Consider the following 17080-nt stretch of genomic DNA (forward strand, 5'->3'; position numbering starts at 1 on the left):
TGTAAACAAATTTTATAAGAATTAGAAATTTTTCATGCCAGGTTTATATCGGTGGATTTATTCTGTGTCAATGAGTATATTTCAAGTCATAGTAAGTTATGCAAACATGTTGATCCAGTAACCTTACTATATAATTGTATTAGATGAGTTATATCATGGCATCCCATTAATTTTGAGATCATATTCATGTCAATAACTACTAATATTATGTTCAAGATGACATTTTTTGTAATATACTCTTATGTTGACACAATACGAACACAACATGTGAACATGAAGTGCCATTTCCAATTTGTAACCATTGAAACTAAATGTCATTAATCTTAACCATTCATCAAATTTAAAAATGACTTTATACGTAAAAACTATGAGAAAATGTAAGTTATGTTGACAAATTAATAGGGCAAACCATAGTTTTGTTCGATTTCATGCGAATCAAATTGAACTAAAGTAAAATTATCGATTACATTGGAATAAGGAGGTGATTTTAAAAATTTGATTCATAAACATAACCAAACTACCAAACCGAATAATATTGTAATATACCATAAATGTATATCCAATCTTTACCTCAAGTTGAGTTTTGGGCATGAAGCATGCGAGGTCAAGTCGACCTCAAGTCCAGCATTGTATCAATGAAACTCAATTTTTCAAATCATATTATCTCAACTTCGATTCAACTTTCCATTCAAGTCCATCCAAACTATATCCTACTCATCTCTACGAATCACAATAAGGTGGATTGTTGCATCGAGAGGCCATGGAAGTACTGGATTCACAGCGCATCAGAAGACTCAACAAATCCAGAAACAAGACAATTCGAAGATAAATCAATTTCTGCAAAAATCAAATACGAAAAAGAAAAAAAAAAAAAATGGGTCGGGATTGATCTGGGGGCTACCGACTTGGCTGAGGCAGAGGAGCTTCGAGACCTGCAACTGGTAGTTGCCCTGTCAAGTTGTGGCCCTCTCATCGATGAAAATGTCCACACAGCACCGGGCTTGGGATGCCGACGTACTCGTTTGTTTGTTTCTTCCCCTCCCCCTCTTTCTCAAATGATTCGTATCCTCAAGTGTATTCCTTCCGAATTTCATTCCAATCAAATTATAGTAGCCGTCAATATATCTCACGATAACAAAAATGTATTATTCTGAAGTATATCAAGATTTAGTCTTCGATTCATATTTCGTCGACCAATCCTCCCCCCTTATAATATCGAATTAAAGCCTTATTACAAGTAGAATTTCAAATGCATTAAATCACATCACGAGAGAGAAGAGCGGGCAATGTGAATTGATCAAGTCACATTGCGTGAAACTAGTTAGAACACCTCCAAATTATTATTACCCAAAAATGATCCTTTTGGATATTTCTCTTTTTCGCCACATCAAATTTGAGATTGTCGCTTTTTAAAAGATACGTTACTTAAGGTAGGCTCAATCGACAACGAATTAGTCGCGTCGAAGTGCACAAAAGCTAGTTAAAACATTTTTTTGGGTCAAAAGCTAGTTAAAATATTAACTATTTATTCTTACCCAAAAAAAAATCATCCTTTCCAATTTTATTTTATTTTTTTCCGTCAGTTGGAGTGATTGAGATCATCGCTTTCTAAGGATACGTTGCTTCGGGCGGACTCCGTGGACAGATGGTCGGTGGGGTGTCGCCAATGCCCTTTGCTTTCCCGATGCCCGGAATTGCAAAAAAATCCTAGAACTTCACGGCCGGATACAGCGGCAAGCCCCTCTCAATTTGCAGCGTACGGCTCCTCGTCTTAATCGAGCTGACTGCTGAACGTGCGCGCCTTGGTCTCTTTTACATCTGTATCTCTTGCTAGGACGAGGTCCCGAGATCGGCTCACCGGTCCGGCCCGAAACATCACGGCCGAGCAGATTTCTTCCCAACCCAAGTTGACAGTAATCGATCTATTGTGCTGTGGCGGGCTTTGATGTGGGATAAGCGAAGGCGTCCGAATGGAGGAAATGAGTTGCGATCCTTTCCCTTTTATAATGAGAAATCTCAACTTAGCCAAGTAAGTCAGAGGCCCTTGAAATGAGGTATTCTATTGACTGCATGTAACACCCCGGGTCTCCACTGTATAGAGCCCATCCTTATGCCTTGACCTTCCTCCCTATAAACATTAAGTTCTCACGGTTTTATTTTTTTCGGAATAACTCATGCTATCCCAAGAAAACGCGTAAATATAGTTAGAGAGCTCATTGTCTTATAAGGCAGCTCAAACCTCACTCCCTAAGCGATATGGGACAAGAGACATGCCCTCCCTGCACGTGTCCGAGGACCGAAGCGCAGACGCACCGCCATCCCTCCTCCTCGCGCACCGCCACCTGGGGCGTCACATTGCATGTATTGGGTAAGAAACAAGTTAAAATCGACAATGTTGTAGAGTAGTCTAGGAGTAGAACAGACTATGTGATAGGCATCTGCACCATAGAATGACCAATTTTGGTTGTTATCAATAAGCAATAGAATTAGTTGATGAGAGTAAGGTTTTGTCAATTATGAACCAAATTATCAACAACTTGATGAATTAGTAGCTTGAAATCTATTTCTAACCTCCGTTGATAATCGTCAATCATAGGCCTTAATAGTCACATGATATTCTTTGGAGGCTCATCACACAAAGAAACAAACACGTTATCTTTCAATAGCTGCATTGTAGTTATAGTTTTCAGACTTGTGACATCGATTAAATCCCGACGTATTTCTTAACTATAGTTTCTAAATTTGTATTATCGAATAAATTCTAGTGTGTATCTTAGCTACATATCTTAAGTGCCTTGTCATTAATTAAATTCTCACGTTGCGCCTTTACATTCTCAAGCCTTGTCATCGATCTAATTCCAATATAGTTTGTGTATGTTTGGTTCCACTTGAATTACGTTATCATGTTTTGTTTTTGATAGAATTTTAGCACAATTTGTGTACGTTCAGTTCTATTTAAAGTGAAGTTATCGATTCTCTTGTCTATCTATGATATTTTCCATTTAAAATCCTTATAAAACGCGTCTCCTTTAATAAAAAATCGAAGAATGGCTTTTGATGAAAGACATTTTGTCATGGAGTCGAATTCTAGTGCATTAATAAGATGCCACATGTCATCATTGATGCATGCTCACACAAAAACCATTACTAAAATTATGGAGAAGATATGTCGCTCTTATGAATTTTACTATGAGCTCATTGTGTTAAAACTCTCTAAAACATCGACAATTTCATGCAAGAGTTTCTACTCTATGACACCAGATGAATAGAAAAATCGAATCTGGGATTGATATTTGGCTGAGTTTTTGCCTTGCTCTGCTAGTGGAAAATGGAAATAGCCTGGATTGAGCTGTTTGGAGTTGCCGTGTGGAGGACGCAACCTTAAGATGATCTAAGGGCTTTGCCTCATCCAGGAGACTTAACTGTTTTCATTAACACTCGAAAAGACCGATTGATTGTACCTGGAGTGTTTCTCCTGTGTTAGGTAGTTCTGTCGTCTATGCATAGTTTACAGCTTTTCTTTTGCAAGCAATCATATATTGTTCACTCAAATCGATCGTGCATTTCTCAGTTCTTTTCTGTTTGCGCTTTTATGGGGCGTGCTGAGTTCAATGATAATTCCGACAAAAAAAAAAAAGTTCAATGATAACTGCTAGGAAAACTTCACTGATGCGGGATGGATGCAGTTGTCTTTGTCTATGGGCAGTTTCATAGCTATTTTAGCTTTTTCAGCAGTTCCTCTATACTTTAGACGTATCGGATTTGCTTTTTATCTTGGTATGCCTCCCCAACAACGTTGCTGTTGGGCATGAAAGTTGCGAAGAAAATGAGATCAGCTAGGGAGAAGAAGCTAAGGACGCCTCTTCCTTTGTCCATATAGACAGTAAACGGAAAAAATATGCACGCTCACTTAGTTTGTATGAAAATGGAAATTCTTGGGCGTACCTTCGTCCATTATGTTCTCTAGTAGTCGAATATGTAGGCAAGGATCGTACAAGACGTATAGCCCGGGCGCACTTGGATTGTAATTGGAGTTCTCCTGTCCCTCCAGGGAGAAATGGAGAATTTTTTTTCGGTTGAATTAGGTGAATTGGTTCTAGGAATAGTTCCTTTCGTGCTCCTTGCTGGCAATGCAAAAGCAGTCCCAACAAATTGTTTACTGGTCAACGGATAAAAAAAGAAGAAGGAAAGCCATCGCCTCGGTGACCTTTAGATAAGAGGAAAGAAGGGGCATGGGCGCGCAGAAAGGGGAGGAGGGAAGGAAGAAATATAAAAGAGAGGGGAAAAAATGAAAAAATTGTTTTGGACACCCGATAAGTCAGATTAACTACGTTTTGCAGTGCCTCAGTAAGTATTCAAGTCATTTATTCATACGATAATTTTCGAAATTAGGTCATATATTCGAAATTATATAAGTTTGAGCTACAAACCCGATTTTAGAGTTCTTAAGCTATGGAATTCTATGAATATCATGGATTATAGCATTATGAAGTCATGGGGTTTGATTAGAGTCGATTTGAAGTAACAATTTAGTCAGAGTGAGATTCTGAAGTTTCGACTTGAGCTCCGCGTTAAGAATAATTTTGAATATCTATTTTAGACAACATTTTTGTTAGTGCGTAGGAGTTGCTTTGTTAGCGAGTAAACTTGATTTAGCTAATTCGTAGTTAAGTTAGTCTCTTACTCAACTTTGACGTTATTTCTCGCTTGTTTGAGAAGATTATGAGTTTGACAATTTGAGTAATCTTTATTATTTGATCATAGGTGTTATCAGGTGAGTTGTACCATCTCTTTTATGAATTTATAAACTCATGTCATGAAATCAATAAAAATTCGATATATTATGATTTCTTATGTTTAGTGTATAAAATTTGGATCGGACATTTATAACTTTTTGATTATTTGTGAATGCCATGAGAAACGTTTGAAACATTTTGAAATGTTATGAGGTTTATGACATGAATTCCAAAATGGTGTGAGAAATGTCCTTATAAAATGTATGTCATATTGATAAATGGAGTTGAGAGAGATTATATATTTTGAGTTTACGAAACCTTTTTGTAAAAGAATTACGAAAAACTCTTGACTTTGAGTATTGTTTATGAAATATTATATGTATTGATTTGTGAAATGCTTTATGAAATAGACTCTATTTGATAAATTTGAGTTGTGAAAGGTGATTTAATTCGATTTGTGAAACTAGTTTATGAGATGAATTATGATTTTGATTGTGAGATTATTGGAGAATATGAGGTTTATGCTTATGTGGCTAGAAATCTTTTGAAGGGGGAGTATGCTATCGCCACCTACCCTCAGAGGAGAAAATAGGTTTAGGGGTATTGCGTAAATAGGGTCTTATGGTCCATGATCAGGCACAGGCTTTCCTAAACTTATATCTTGCGCAAGTTGAGGTGTTCATAAGAATTTTATAATAAAGAGTCACTATTAACCTATAAATCAAGTGAGATGTGTGAGTATACCTCACTTCCTACATAACTAGAAAATCTATGATCAGAGACTTCATTACATTAATTGACAAACTAATGCCCTTTCGATACCTAATAATGTTCATATGTTTGAAAAAAAAATTGTCAAGCAGTTTAAATTAATTTAGGCTTATCCACTAACGCAAGAGCTGATCATGGAGGTGCGTAATCATCAACATGATAAAAATGCCAACAACGAAAGCATGCGAATAAGGGTAATTGTCTTTGAAAACCGTTAAAACTTAAGATAAAATCCTAAGGGCTTACTCAAATTTTTGGCACAACTTTAGAGTTATGAAACTTCTATTTTTTTTTTTTTAAGAAAATAGCTTAGAAAGTCTGTTTTTAAAATTTCTCAAATGAAATTTTGAATTTTCTAAGATTTTTGAATTTTTTGAATTTTCTGATTTTTATTTTTTTAATCAATTTTTGAAAAAAAAATCGAATTTTCAATATTTTCTAAAAGCTTTTGAATTTTTTAGTGTTTTTCGAAAGTTTTTGGATTTTTATTTTTTTTCCATTTTCAGAAAATTTCTGAATTTTTAAATTTTTTTAAATATATTTGTGATATTTAATATTATTATACCGGGGAAAGGCTCGGATCGGGTAAACCCGATCCAACCTGCTGATCCAATCCAAACTTAGGTTGGACCCAATCAAAACTACCACCACGGCAAAGCAAATCCACACATTTCTTTTATTTGCCTTGCCCAATTTGAATTTTGAAGAATGGACCATTTTTTTTATCTTGTTGCTAGAGGTTCCTAATTAATAATCAGAAATATTGGTAGAAAAAAAAAGAATTATCCGCACGATTCTTTCTACAATTTACAATTAAATATTATGATTATGTCACAAAAAAAATTACTTTGATTCTGATAAACTACCTAATTGTTCGCTATAAATACAAAAATGTAACTAAATAAAATATAAATAATTTGACTTAAGGCTCCACTTAACTTAATAAGTAAATTTTAATTTAAAAGAAAAAAAGCATGAAGCTTAAATAACTCACTCAGAACACCCTCTAAAGGATTACGTGTGGTACGAGAATAAGCCCCTAAACTTTAAAAGCAAAGGCGGTTCTCTCTCTCTCCTTCTCTCTCCCCCTCAGTGACACTCTTTTTCCTTTTCCTTTTCCTCGTCGCCCTTGGGGTGGTACCCGGGCAGCTTTTCCTTGATCTTCTCCAGCAACCCCTTCTTCTCCTTGGGAGATCCGTCCTGGTATGGCGGCTCCACCGGCGCACACTCCGCCGGAGGCGGCGGCGGCGGAGGAGAATAGACTTCGTCGGCCTTCTTGTGACCTCCAGGCAGTTTATCCTTTAGCTTATCGAGGAAGCCCTTCTTTTCATCCGCTGGCTCACCGGGCTCGTCGCACTTCTCCACAGGGACGGTCGTATCCTCCTCGTACTTCTTCTCAGGGACGATCGTATGCTCCTCGTACTTCTTCTCTTCTTCCTCCTTCTTCTTCTTCTCTTTCTTCTCCTTCCTCTTCTTCTTCTTTTCCTCCCCCTCTCCTTCCTCTTCGTCGGACTGCACATTTCATATATGACACAGTTAGTGATCTGTTTATGACTCCGGACAGCAAACATCACTTATACCGGAGCAGACTCCTGTCCATGATCACCGCAATATGCCCATCAGTGCACGCACGATCATGATCAAGAAACAAGCCAAAACTAATACACAACAAGAAGGACCCAGAGAAAGAGAGAGAGAGAGAGAGAGAGAGAGAGAGGTGGGAAAGTGAGGGATGGGGCAACTTACAGAGCTGGAGCTGTTGCTATCAGATCGGTGGAGTTTCTCCAAGAGGCTATGCTTCTTCTCCTTCTCTTTATCCTCCTCCACCACGCACTCTTCCACCTTCACCTTCTCCTGGAACTCTGCCACCATCACCTCCTCCTGCTTCGTCTCGCCCTCCTCCTCCTTCTTCTTCCCCATGAAGTCGAACAGCCCGCGGTCCTGGGTCTCCACCGTCCCTTCCTGGACGACGGGGGTCTCGCACTCGTGGGTGGTCTTGCTCTCGTGATCCATTACTCTCAACACACACCGCTGCTGCGATCAACGACCGGCGATCTTCGAAGTATGCGGTAATGCGAATGATAAAAGACGACAGACGTATTCCTCGGAGCTTTTTCTGGTGTTTCTCGATGGGTTTTCTGTGTGATGATGCTGAGGAATAAGCTGGGTGGCGGGGGGTTTTTTATAGCATCGAACCGAACACGGAGACAACGCTATTAGTATTAAGGGATGAAATCTGAAGAGATCTAAAGGTGGGGCCCACCCAGGCCAATCCGGTCCCGCTTCCGTAACCGACGTTGTGCATTCAGACAGATAGGCGCAGCCGACCAAAAAAGGGAAGCGCGGGACACGCGGACGCGCGGACGCGCGGACGCGGAGAGCGAACGCACTCGCCCGCCTCGCTCGACACCTGTTTTACAGGCGGGGGAATTTCTTTCTCAACGAGCGCGTTCGCGCGTGGGCTTGTGGCGTACGCAAGAGGGGGGAGCTGGAAAGGCACAGTCAAACGGAGAGAAAATAAAGAGAGAGGGGAGGGAAGGAGGGGGGGCGCGCTGTCTAACCACTAGGAAGAGGACACGTGGAAGGCATCGTGGGAGGATGTCCTTGGTGGGGCCCGCAGATGTCGGCCTTCCGTTTAGCGGAAGGTCGGCATAGGAAGGTCGGCATGGGGGCCCACGGAGCTCACGTGGCTGGTATGGCGCCTCGCTTCCATGACTTTCGAAATTGGGGTTTATATTTTTTTTTTGTCAATAAAAGAAAATTATAGGTTAGGGTTCATATCAGGGGTGATGATTTGCCACACGACATGATAACATAGCGTGACGTTAATGGGGTTATATTCAAGTTAGGCGTGCTGGCAAAAATTTCATGTCAATCCGCAAAATACGATTTATAGTCGTGTAATATTCATGTTCAATTCATAAGACACAAAATTGACTCAATTAACTTATTAGTGTTCATTTTCTATGTTATTCACTGTTAAGATTTTTAAATTTATGATTCTTCGTTTCCTATAAACATATATACATATTTTTGAAATACAATATTTCGTTATTGCATGTATAATTCAGAATATTTAATGTTATGTTCATGTTGGTGGGTTTATTTCGTGTTATAGCAAGTTATGTAAACGTATTAACCCATCATATAATCGTGTTACAGGAGCTATATCATGTCACCCCATTAAATTTTTGGATTGTATTTGGGTCAAGTAAGTCGACACAATTAACTAATCGTGTTTTGTTCAGGATGACTTATTTTGTAGTGTAACTTTATGTTGACACAACACAAACGCCACCCGCAAACATGAATTGCCATTCCCAATTTATGACCATCGAAACTAATGGTCATTACTCTAAACCATTCATGAAATTTAAAACGACACTTTATAAAACTATGAATAAATGTAAGTTATTTTGACAAATTATTAGGGATGACCGTAGTTTTGTTCAATTTGCCAAGTCAAATTAAACCCAATTTCATTGCACTAGAGAGGTAATTTAAAAAATTCAATTCATAAACAGCACCAAACTACCAAATCGAATAGTATTGTACTATACCATAATTTTATATCCGATCTTTACCTCAAGTTGAGTTTTGGGCCTAGAGCATGCGAGCTCAAGTCGAGCTCAAGTCTAGCATCATATCAATGCAACATGGCCACAACCTGATTTCAACCTCACTTAGTCTAGTCCGAAATCCAATTTCCCAAAACACATTATCTCAATTTCGATTCAACTTTTCATTTGAGTTGAATGAAATTGTATCATGCTCATCACAACAAATCACAATAAAATAGATTGTTGCATCGAGAGGCCATGGAAGTGCTGGATTCACAGCGCATCAGAAGACTCAACAAATCTAGAAATAAGGCAACTCGAAGATCAATCTATTTCTGCAAAAATCAAATATGAAAAAAAAGAAAAAGAAAAATGGGTTGGGATTGATTTGTGGGCTACCGACATGGCTAGGGGAGAGGGGGAGCTTCGAGATCTGTGATAGGTAGGTGCACTCTCAGGGTGTGGCCCTCTCATTGATGAAAATGTCCACCCTGCATCGGGCAGGTCATAAGAGAGAAGCGCGCCCTTGAGATCGCCTAACGATGTGAATTGATGTAGTCAAAGTGCATGAAAACTAGTTAGAGCACCTCCAAACTATTATTACCCAAAAATGGTCCTCTTGGGTATTTCTTTTTTTTTTCACCATATCGGGTTTAAGGTTGTCGCTTTTTAAAAGATCCATTACTTCAGGCAGGCTTAGTGGACAGTGAATTAGTTGAGTTAAAGTGCGCCGAAGCCAGTTAAGACCTTTTTCTTTTTCTTTTTTGTCGAAAGCTAATTAAAACATTACCTATCTATTTTTTGTTTTTTTCGTCAGGTGGAGTGATTGAGATCATCGCTTTCTAAGGATACGTTGCTTCGGGCGTACTCCATGGACAGATGGTCGGTGGAGTGTCACCAATGCTCTTTGTTTTCCCGATGCCCGGAATTGCAAAAGAGAACTTCAATGGCCGGGTACAGCGGCAAGCCCCTCTCAATTTGCAACGTACGGCTCCTCGTCTTAATCGAGCTGACAGCTGCACGTGCGCGTGTTTTGTCGGTTTCTTTTACATCTGTATCTCTCGCTTGGACCGGGTTCCTGAGATCGGCAGACCTGTCCAGCCCGAAACATCAGGGCCGATCAGATTTTTTCTTAGCCCAAGTTGACAGGTCTCGATTGATGGGAAATAAGCGGAGGCCTCCGAATGGGTGAAATGAGCTTCGTTCCTTTCCCTTTGTAATGAGAAATCTCAGCTTAACTAGGTAAACACCTAAGTAGCATCGACACCGATACACAACACGTGATATAACATAACATGTCGATACGTCGTTCCTAAAAAATAGAAAATTCTGACATTTTGGGACACGTTGTAGACATATATACGTAATAATTTATCATTTTATAATTTTCCTTTTATAATTATTTCAATCAAATTAATTTGATTCGAATTCACAAATAAATAAATAATAATAAAAGGCGAGAATGAATTTATACTAAAAATATTAATGTACTATTTATTAATATCATTTATTGTTTCAATTTGATGAATTAAACTCTATTTCAATAATTCATAAAACTTGGAGAGAGAGAAAAAAAAAAAACAAGCAATTCATATTCTAGATTTGCATGTTAGACGTGTCGAGATGGGAAAAGAAAAAAATTGGGGTTGAATTGTGTATCACGGGAAGTAAGAGTTAGAAAATAAGAAAAGATTAGTATTTTAAGAGTCAGAAAATAAGAGAAGATTAGTATTTTTTCTTTCCCCATTTATTATATTCATTATTGTTTTTTTTTTCACATATATACATTTTGACTCATTATTTATTGAAAAATTTTAAAATTGACATCATGTGTTTGAGTCATGTGTCGAAAACTCTCATTTTAGTGTCGGAGAGTGTTAGAAAAACTGACTAAATGTTGAACTTTTTGACTCGTGTTGACCGAATGTTGGAGAGTGTTGAACACGTGTTGGTGTGTCGGACACGACACTAAAGCTCTTGAAGAATGTCGGTGCTTCTTAAGTAAACATGAGGTCCACGAAAATAAGGTATCATGTTGACTACCTATATCGAGTAAGAAGCGAGTTAAAATCTAACAATATTGTAGGGTAGTCTAGAAGGAGTAGACTAGACAGTGTGATAAGCGTTTGCACCATAAATGACCAATTTTGGTTATTATGATTAAGCAATAGATTTAGTTGATGAGAGTAAGGTTTGATCAATTATGAATTGAATTATTGACAACTTGATGAATCGGTAGCTTGAAATTTATTTTTAACCTCTGTTGATAATCGTCAATCATAGGGCTTAATAGTCATATCATACTCTTTGGAGACTCATTGCACGAAGAAACAAACACGTTATCTTTCAAAATTTGCATAGTTTTCAGACTTTTGATATCGATTAAATTCCGATGTATTTCTTAACTATTGTTTCTAAATTGCATCATCGATTAAATTTCAGTGTGTATCTTGGCCACATATCTTAAGTGCCTTGTCGTTAATTAAATTATAGCGTTGCATCTTTACATTCTTAGGCCTTTTCGTGGATTCCATTTCGGTATAGTTTGTGTATGTTTGGTTCTATTCGAAGTGGTTAAGTTATCATGTTTTTTTGTCGATTAAATTACACACAATTTGTGTTTGTTCATTTTTGTTTGAAGTAAAATTATCAATTCTCTTGCCTATCCGTGATATTTTCCATTTGAAATCCCTACAAAACTTGTCTCCTCTAATAAAAAATCGAAAAAATGGCTTTCGATGAAAAATATTTTATTACATAGTCGAATTTCAACGCATCAGAAAGATGCCACATGTCATAATTGATGCGTGCCCACACAAAACCCATGGAGAAGATATTTCGCTTTTGTGAGAACTACGAGTTTATCGTGTTAAAACTCTCTAAGACAGACAATTTCATGCAAGGGTTTTCACTCTATGATGCCAGATAGATAGAACAATCGAATCTTGGACAGACCCACTTAACAATTAGTATGTAGGACTGGGAGAGGAAAGGGTTTATATTTCATATCCCCTTCCCGACACCATAAAGCGGCTGGGATTGATATTTGGCTGAGTTTTTGCCTTGCTATGCTTGTGGAAAATGGAAATAGCCTGGATTGAGCTGGTTGGAGTTGCCATGCGGAGGATGCAACATTAAGATGATCTAGTGGCGTTGTCTCATACATGAGACTACCTGTTTTCATTAACACTTGCAAAGACCGATTGATTGTACCTGGAGGGTTAGGTAGTTCTGTAGTCTATGCATAGTTTACGGCTTTTCCTTTGCAAGCAATCATATATAGTTCAGTCAAATCGATCCTGCATTTCTCAGTACTTTTCTCTTTGCACTTTTACGTTGCGTGCTAAGTTCAATGAAAACTGCTAGGAAAACTTCACAGATGCAGGATGGACGTCTAGTGGTCTTTGTCTCTTGGGGGGCTCAGAGCTATTTTTAGCTTTTTCAGCAGTTTCTCTATACTTTAGACGTATCGGATTTGCCTTTTTATCTTGGTATGCCTCACAAGGCCAATGCTGTTGTGCACGAAAGTCGAGTGAAGAAAATGAGATCAGCTAGGTAAAAGAAGCTAAGGACTCCTCTTTTCTTGTCCATATAGACAGCAAACGGAAAAATATGCACGCTCACTTAGTTTGTATGAAAATGAAAATTCTTGGGCGTACCTTCGTCATTATCTTCTCTAGTAGTCGAATATGTAGGCAAGGATCGTACAAGACGCATAACCCAGGCGCAATTGGATCGTAATCGGAGTGCTCCTGTCCCTCCAGGGAGAAATGGAGATTTTTTTTTTTCGGTTGAATTAGGTGAATTGGTTCTAGGAATAGTTCTTTTCGTGCTCCTTGCTGGCAATGCACAAGCAGCCCCAACAAATTGTTTATCGAAAGTGCTAGCTTTAGTGTAAGAGTTGAGGCGGTTTGACTGGTCAACGGATAAAAAAGAAAAGAAAAGAAAAGGAAAGCCACCGCCTCGGCAACCGTGAGATAACAAGAAAAAAGGGGGCATGGGCGCATAGAAATGGGAAGAAGTAGGGGTGATCGATTCCCGGTTCGATCCGGTTCCAAGGTGGAATCGGGAACCGGACCAAGAAAACCGGTTCCCAATTTTGGGAACCATGGACCGAACCATCGGTTCCGGTCCGGTCCGGTTCGGTCCAATAGGATCGGCACTTTCTTTTTTCACTAAATAATGACCATGCTTTGAACCGATCAATTCAATTCGGTTCCCGAACGATCTAATAAAACTACTCACACATATTTTCACATGCAAAATATTCAAACTTCACTTGCGTGAATATTAATCATAATTTATGTGTTTCACTCTTAATTTTAAGCGTAAAAGCTATGAACAATTTGAGTAAAATTTGTGCTTGGCTTATGTTTTATAGACAATCTCTCTTTTATGCTTTGGATGTTTAGTCAATGTTAGACTCTTTGAGGTTTGAAATGCCTTGTCGTTTGCAAGTGAGGGGAGCAAGAGAGAGAGTGAGCATGAGGAACTCCTAGAGCCTTATCCCACATCGAGGAGAAGATAAAACTAACGATAAGTTTTCTAAGAGCTTTGGTGGTCTCTTGGCCACATAAGAAGTTGTTACCTCAATTGCAATTCCGATTGCAACAAGTTTCATATATAATATTTATATATTATATATGTTTATATATTATATGTATATAAATTATATATAAAAAAATTTGGTCTAATCCGGTTAGTCCGGTTGGTCGGTTCCCACCTTGGAACCAAGAACCGGACCGTGGGAACTGGACCGCCGACCGTGGGAACCGCCCAAACTGGGCTGGTCCAGTCTTGTCCGATCCGGTCCAATCTCGGTTTGGGCGATTTCCGTTGCACACTCTAGGAAGGAGGGAAGGAAGGAATATACAAGAGGGGGAAAATTTAAAAAAAAATTGTTTCAGACACCCGATAAGTCAGATTAATTACATTTTGCAGTGCCATGGAAAGTATTCAAGTCATTTATTCATACAATCATGATAGTTTTCGAAATTAGATCATATGTTCGAAATTATATAAATTTGAGCTACGAAATCCAATTTTAGAGTTATTAAGCTGTGGAATTTTATGCATATCATCGATTAGGGCATTAGGAAGTTGTGGGGTTTGGTTAGAGTCGATTTAAAGTAACAATTTAGTCAGAGTGAGATTCTGAAGTTTCACTTGAGCTCCGCGTTAAGAATAATTTTGAATATCTATTTTAGACAAGAATTTTACTTGCTTTGTTAGCAAGTAAACTTGATTTAGCTAATTCCTAGTTAAGTTAATGTTTTACTCGACTTTGACATTATTTCTCGCTTGTTTGAGAAGATTATGAATTCGACGATTTGAGTAATCTTTATTATTTGATCGTAGATGTTATCGGGTGAGTTATTTTTTACGAATTTATAAACTCATGTCATGAGATTGATAGAAATTCGATATATTATGATTTCTGAAAAAACATGTTTATTGCATAAAATTTGGATCAGACATTTATAACTTTTCGATTATTTGTGAATGCCATGATAAATGTTTAAAAGGTTTTGAAATGTTATTAGGTTTATGACATGAATTCCAAAATGGTGTGAGAAATGTCTTATGAAATGTATGTCTTGTTGCTGAATGGAGTTGAGAAAGATTATATACTTTGAGTTTACGAAACCTTTTTGTAAAAGAATTATGAAAAACTCTTGACTTTGAGTATTGTTTATTAAATATTATATGTATTGATTTGTGAAATACTTTATGAAATAGACTCTATTCAATAAATTTGAGTTGCGAAAGGTGATTTAATTCGATTTGTGAAACTAGTTTATGAGATGAATTATGATTTTGATTGTGAGATTATTGGAGAATGAGGTTTATGCTTATGTGGCTAGAAATCCTTTGAAGGGGGAGTATGCTATCGCCATCTACCCCTTGGAGGAGGAAATAGGTTTATGAGTATTGCCTAAATAAGGGCTTATGGCCTATGATCAAGCACGAGCTCTTCTAAATTTATATCTTGTGCAATGTTGGGGTGTTTATAAGAATTTTGTAATAAAGAGTTGCCACTAAGGGCACGTTTGGTAACGTTTCTATTACTGGGAATAATTTTTTATCAGAAATGATTATTTTTTATTCTATTCCGGAGAACATTTCTAAGTATTTTAAGCCATTTGGTAACTGTTCAAAATTTCAATTCCAGAAATAGAATTGCGCTTGGTACTGTGCTCAAAATTTCTTCTTCTTCTTCTTCTTCTTCTTCTTCTTCTTCTTCTTCGTTGGCGACCGACGGCGACCGACGGCAGCGACGATGGCGGCAGTAGATGAAATAGAAGAAAGAAGGAAGACGAACAAGAAAAAAGAAAAGAAAAAAAGAAAATAGGTGTTTGATTCTAGAATTGTTCCTGGAAACTAGAATCGACTTTTTTTTTTATTCTCAATTCTACTTCAAATTTGTTCCTGAAAACAACATTTTTACTAAACTAATTTCTGTTCCAAAACTATTTCCGGGAACAAAATAATAGAAATTAATACTGTTTAGCAAGTTAACAAACATGTCATAACCTATTGGGGTCAGCCAAAACTCAAGTGAGGCATGTGAGTGTACCTCACTTCTTACGTATTTAGATAATTTAGGGTTGGAGATTTAATTACACTAATTAACAAATTAGTGCATTTTCGATATCTAATTTTGTTCATTTTTTTAAAAAATAGATTTTTGTCAAGTAGTTTAGATTAATTTTAGGCTTATTCACTAACACAGGAGGTGATCATAGGGATGCGTAATCATCAACATAATAAAAATGCCACCAAAGGAAGCATTAAATAGATTGCATGGGATAAAATACCTAACATCAAGGAAAAAGATAAATATCAATCCTGATTATACTAAAGGGAGCCACAACAACGAAAGCATGCGAATAAAGGTAATTGTCTTTGAAGACGGTTAAAACCCTAAGATAAAACTCTAAGGGCTTACTTAAATTTTTGGCACAACTTTAGAGTTATTAGCTTCCATTTTAAGAAAATAGCTTAGAAAGTCTGTTTTAAAATTTTTTCAAATGAAATTTTGAATTTTCTGAATTTTTTATTTTTTTTGAATTTCTAATTTTTCTATTTTTAATCAATTTTTTGGAAAAAAATCGAATTTTTACTATTTTCTGAAATTTTTGAATTTTTTAATGTTCTCCCAAAGTTTTTGAATTTTCAGAAAGTTTTTGGATTTTTAATTTTTTCCATTTTTCGAAATTTTCTGATTTTTTAAAATTATTAAATATATTTGTTGATATTTAATATTATTATATCGGGGAAAGGGCTTGGACCGGGTAAACCCGATCCGATTCAAACCAGGTTCGACCCAGTCGGGTCACGGAAAGAAAGAAATTTCTGAGTTTTTTTTTGTTCTTTATTGATTTTTCTGTTTTCCTCTCTTTTTCTCTTTTGTCTTTTCCTTACTTTGTCCTTTTCCCCTTGCACTCCTTCTTAACCGAACGTCGCCGTCCTTTCTTACCTTTTGTCTTTTTTTCATTTCTTTTCATTACCCCTTTTTATTTCTTTTTCTTTTCTTTTCCTTTTACTTTTCTCTACCCTTTTGGTCTTCTTCTTCGTGCATTCTCTGCACGCCCGAAGGGCCGAAGCCACCATCTCTCCTACACTTTTTTTTCACCGAAACTCAACGACCAAACCAACGCCATTTCAAACGAGCCTCACCGCCCTTCGTCATCAGCATCGACACCGCCCGCGCTCAGGCCACCGCTGAGCCGACATCCACTCTCTCACCTATACGGACAAGGAGGAAGGAAGACGGGACACGACTTGCACAAAAATAAGCCCGAATCAAAACCTATGGCCACCTGCCTTAATCACGACAATGTAAACTTGAAATGGACGAAAAAAAGCGTGTAGAACAGCAGCAAAACACATCTAGCAACGGCGGACGCACGACGGTTCAGGGATAGTCACGCGAGCTTCACTCAGGCATTTGTACAAACAGTTCGCGAGCATTACCAAACGTTTAGATTTCCGACTCAACCGGGACTCGAA

General features: G+C 37.6%; 1 protein-coding gene across 1 annotated transcript; it reads right to left on the minus strand.

The window, feature by feature from the left end:
• Positions 1-6391: 6391 nt before the first annotated feature.
• On the minus strand, positions 6392-7661 carry LOC108960543 (dehydrin ERD14-like). The gene is made up of 2 exons (XM_018876086.2): positions 7254-7661; positions 6392-7019 (listed from the first exon to the last, which is right to left on the minus strand). Exons 1-2 carry the CDS (start codon positions 7518-7520, stop codon positions 6597-6599), a joined length of 690 nt encoding a protein of 229 aa, XP_018731631.2. The 5' UTR covers positions 7521-7661; the 3' UTR covers positions 6392-6596.
• Positions 7662-17080: the final 9419 nt, after the last annotated feature.

This window comes from Eucalyptus grandis, chromosome 6 (genome assembly GCF_016545825.1).
Source record: "Eucalyptus grandis isolate ANBG69807.140 chromosome 6, ASM1654582v1, whole genome shotgun sequence".
NCBI lineage: Eukaryota > Viridiplantae > Streptophyta > Magnoliopsida > Myrtales > Myrtaceae > Eucalyptus > Eucalyptus grandis.

Coding starts and splice junctions, on each gene's coding strand:
- LOC108960543 (XM_018876086.2), bottom strand. CDS start 7,520: ATGGATCACGAGAGCAAGACCACCCACGAGTGCGAGACCCCCGTCGTC. Junction 7,020..7,253: donor ATAGCAACAGCTCCAGCTCT/GTAAGTTGCCCC, acceptor TGAAATGTGCAG/TCCGACGAAGAGGAAGGAGA.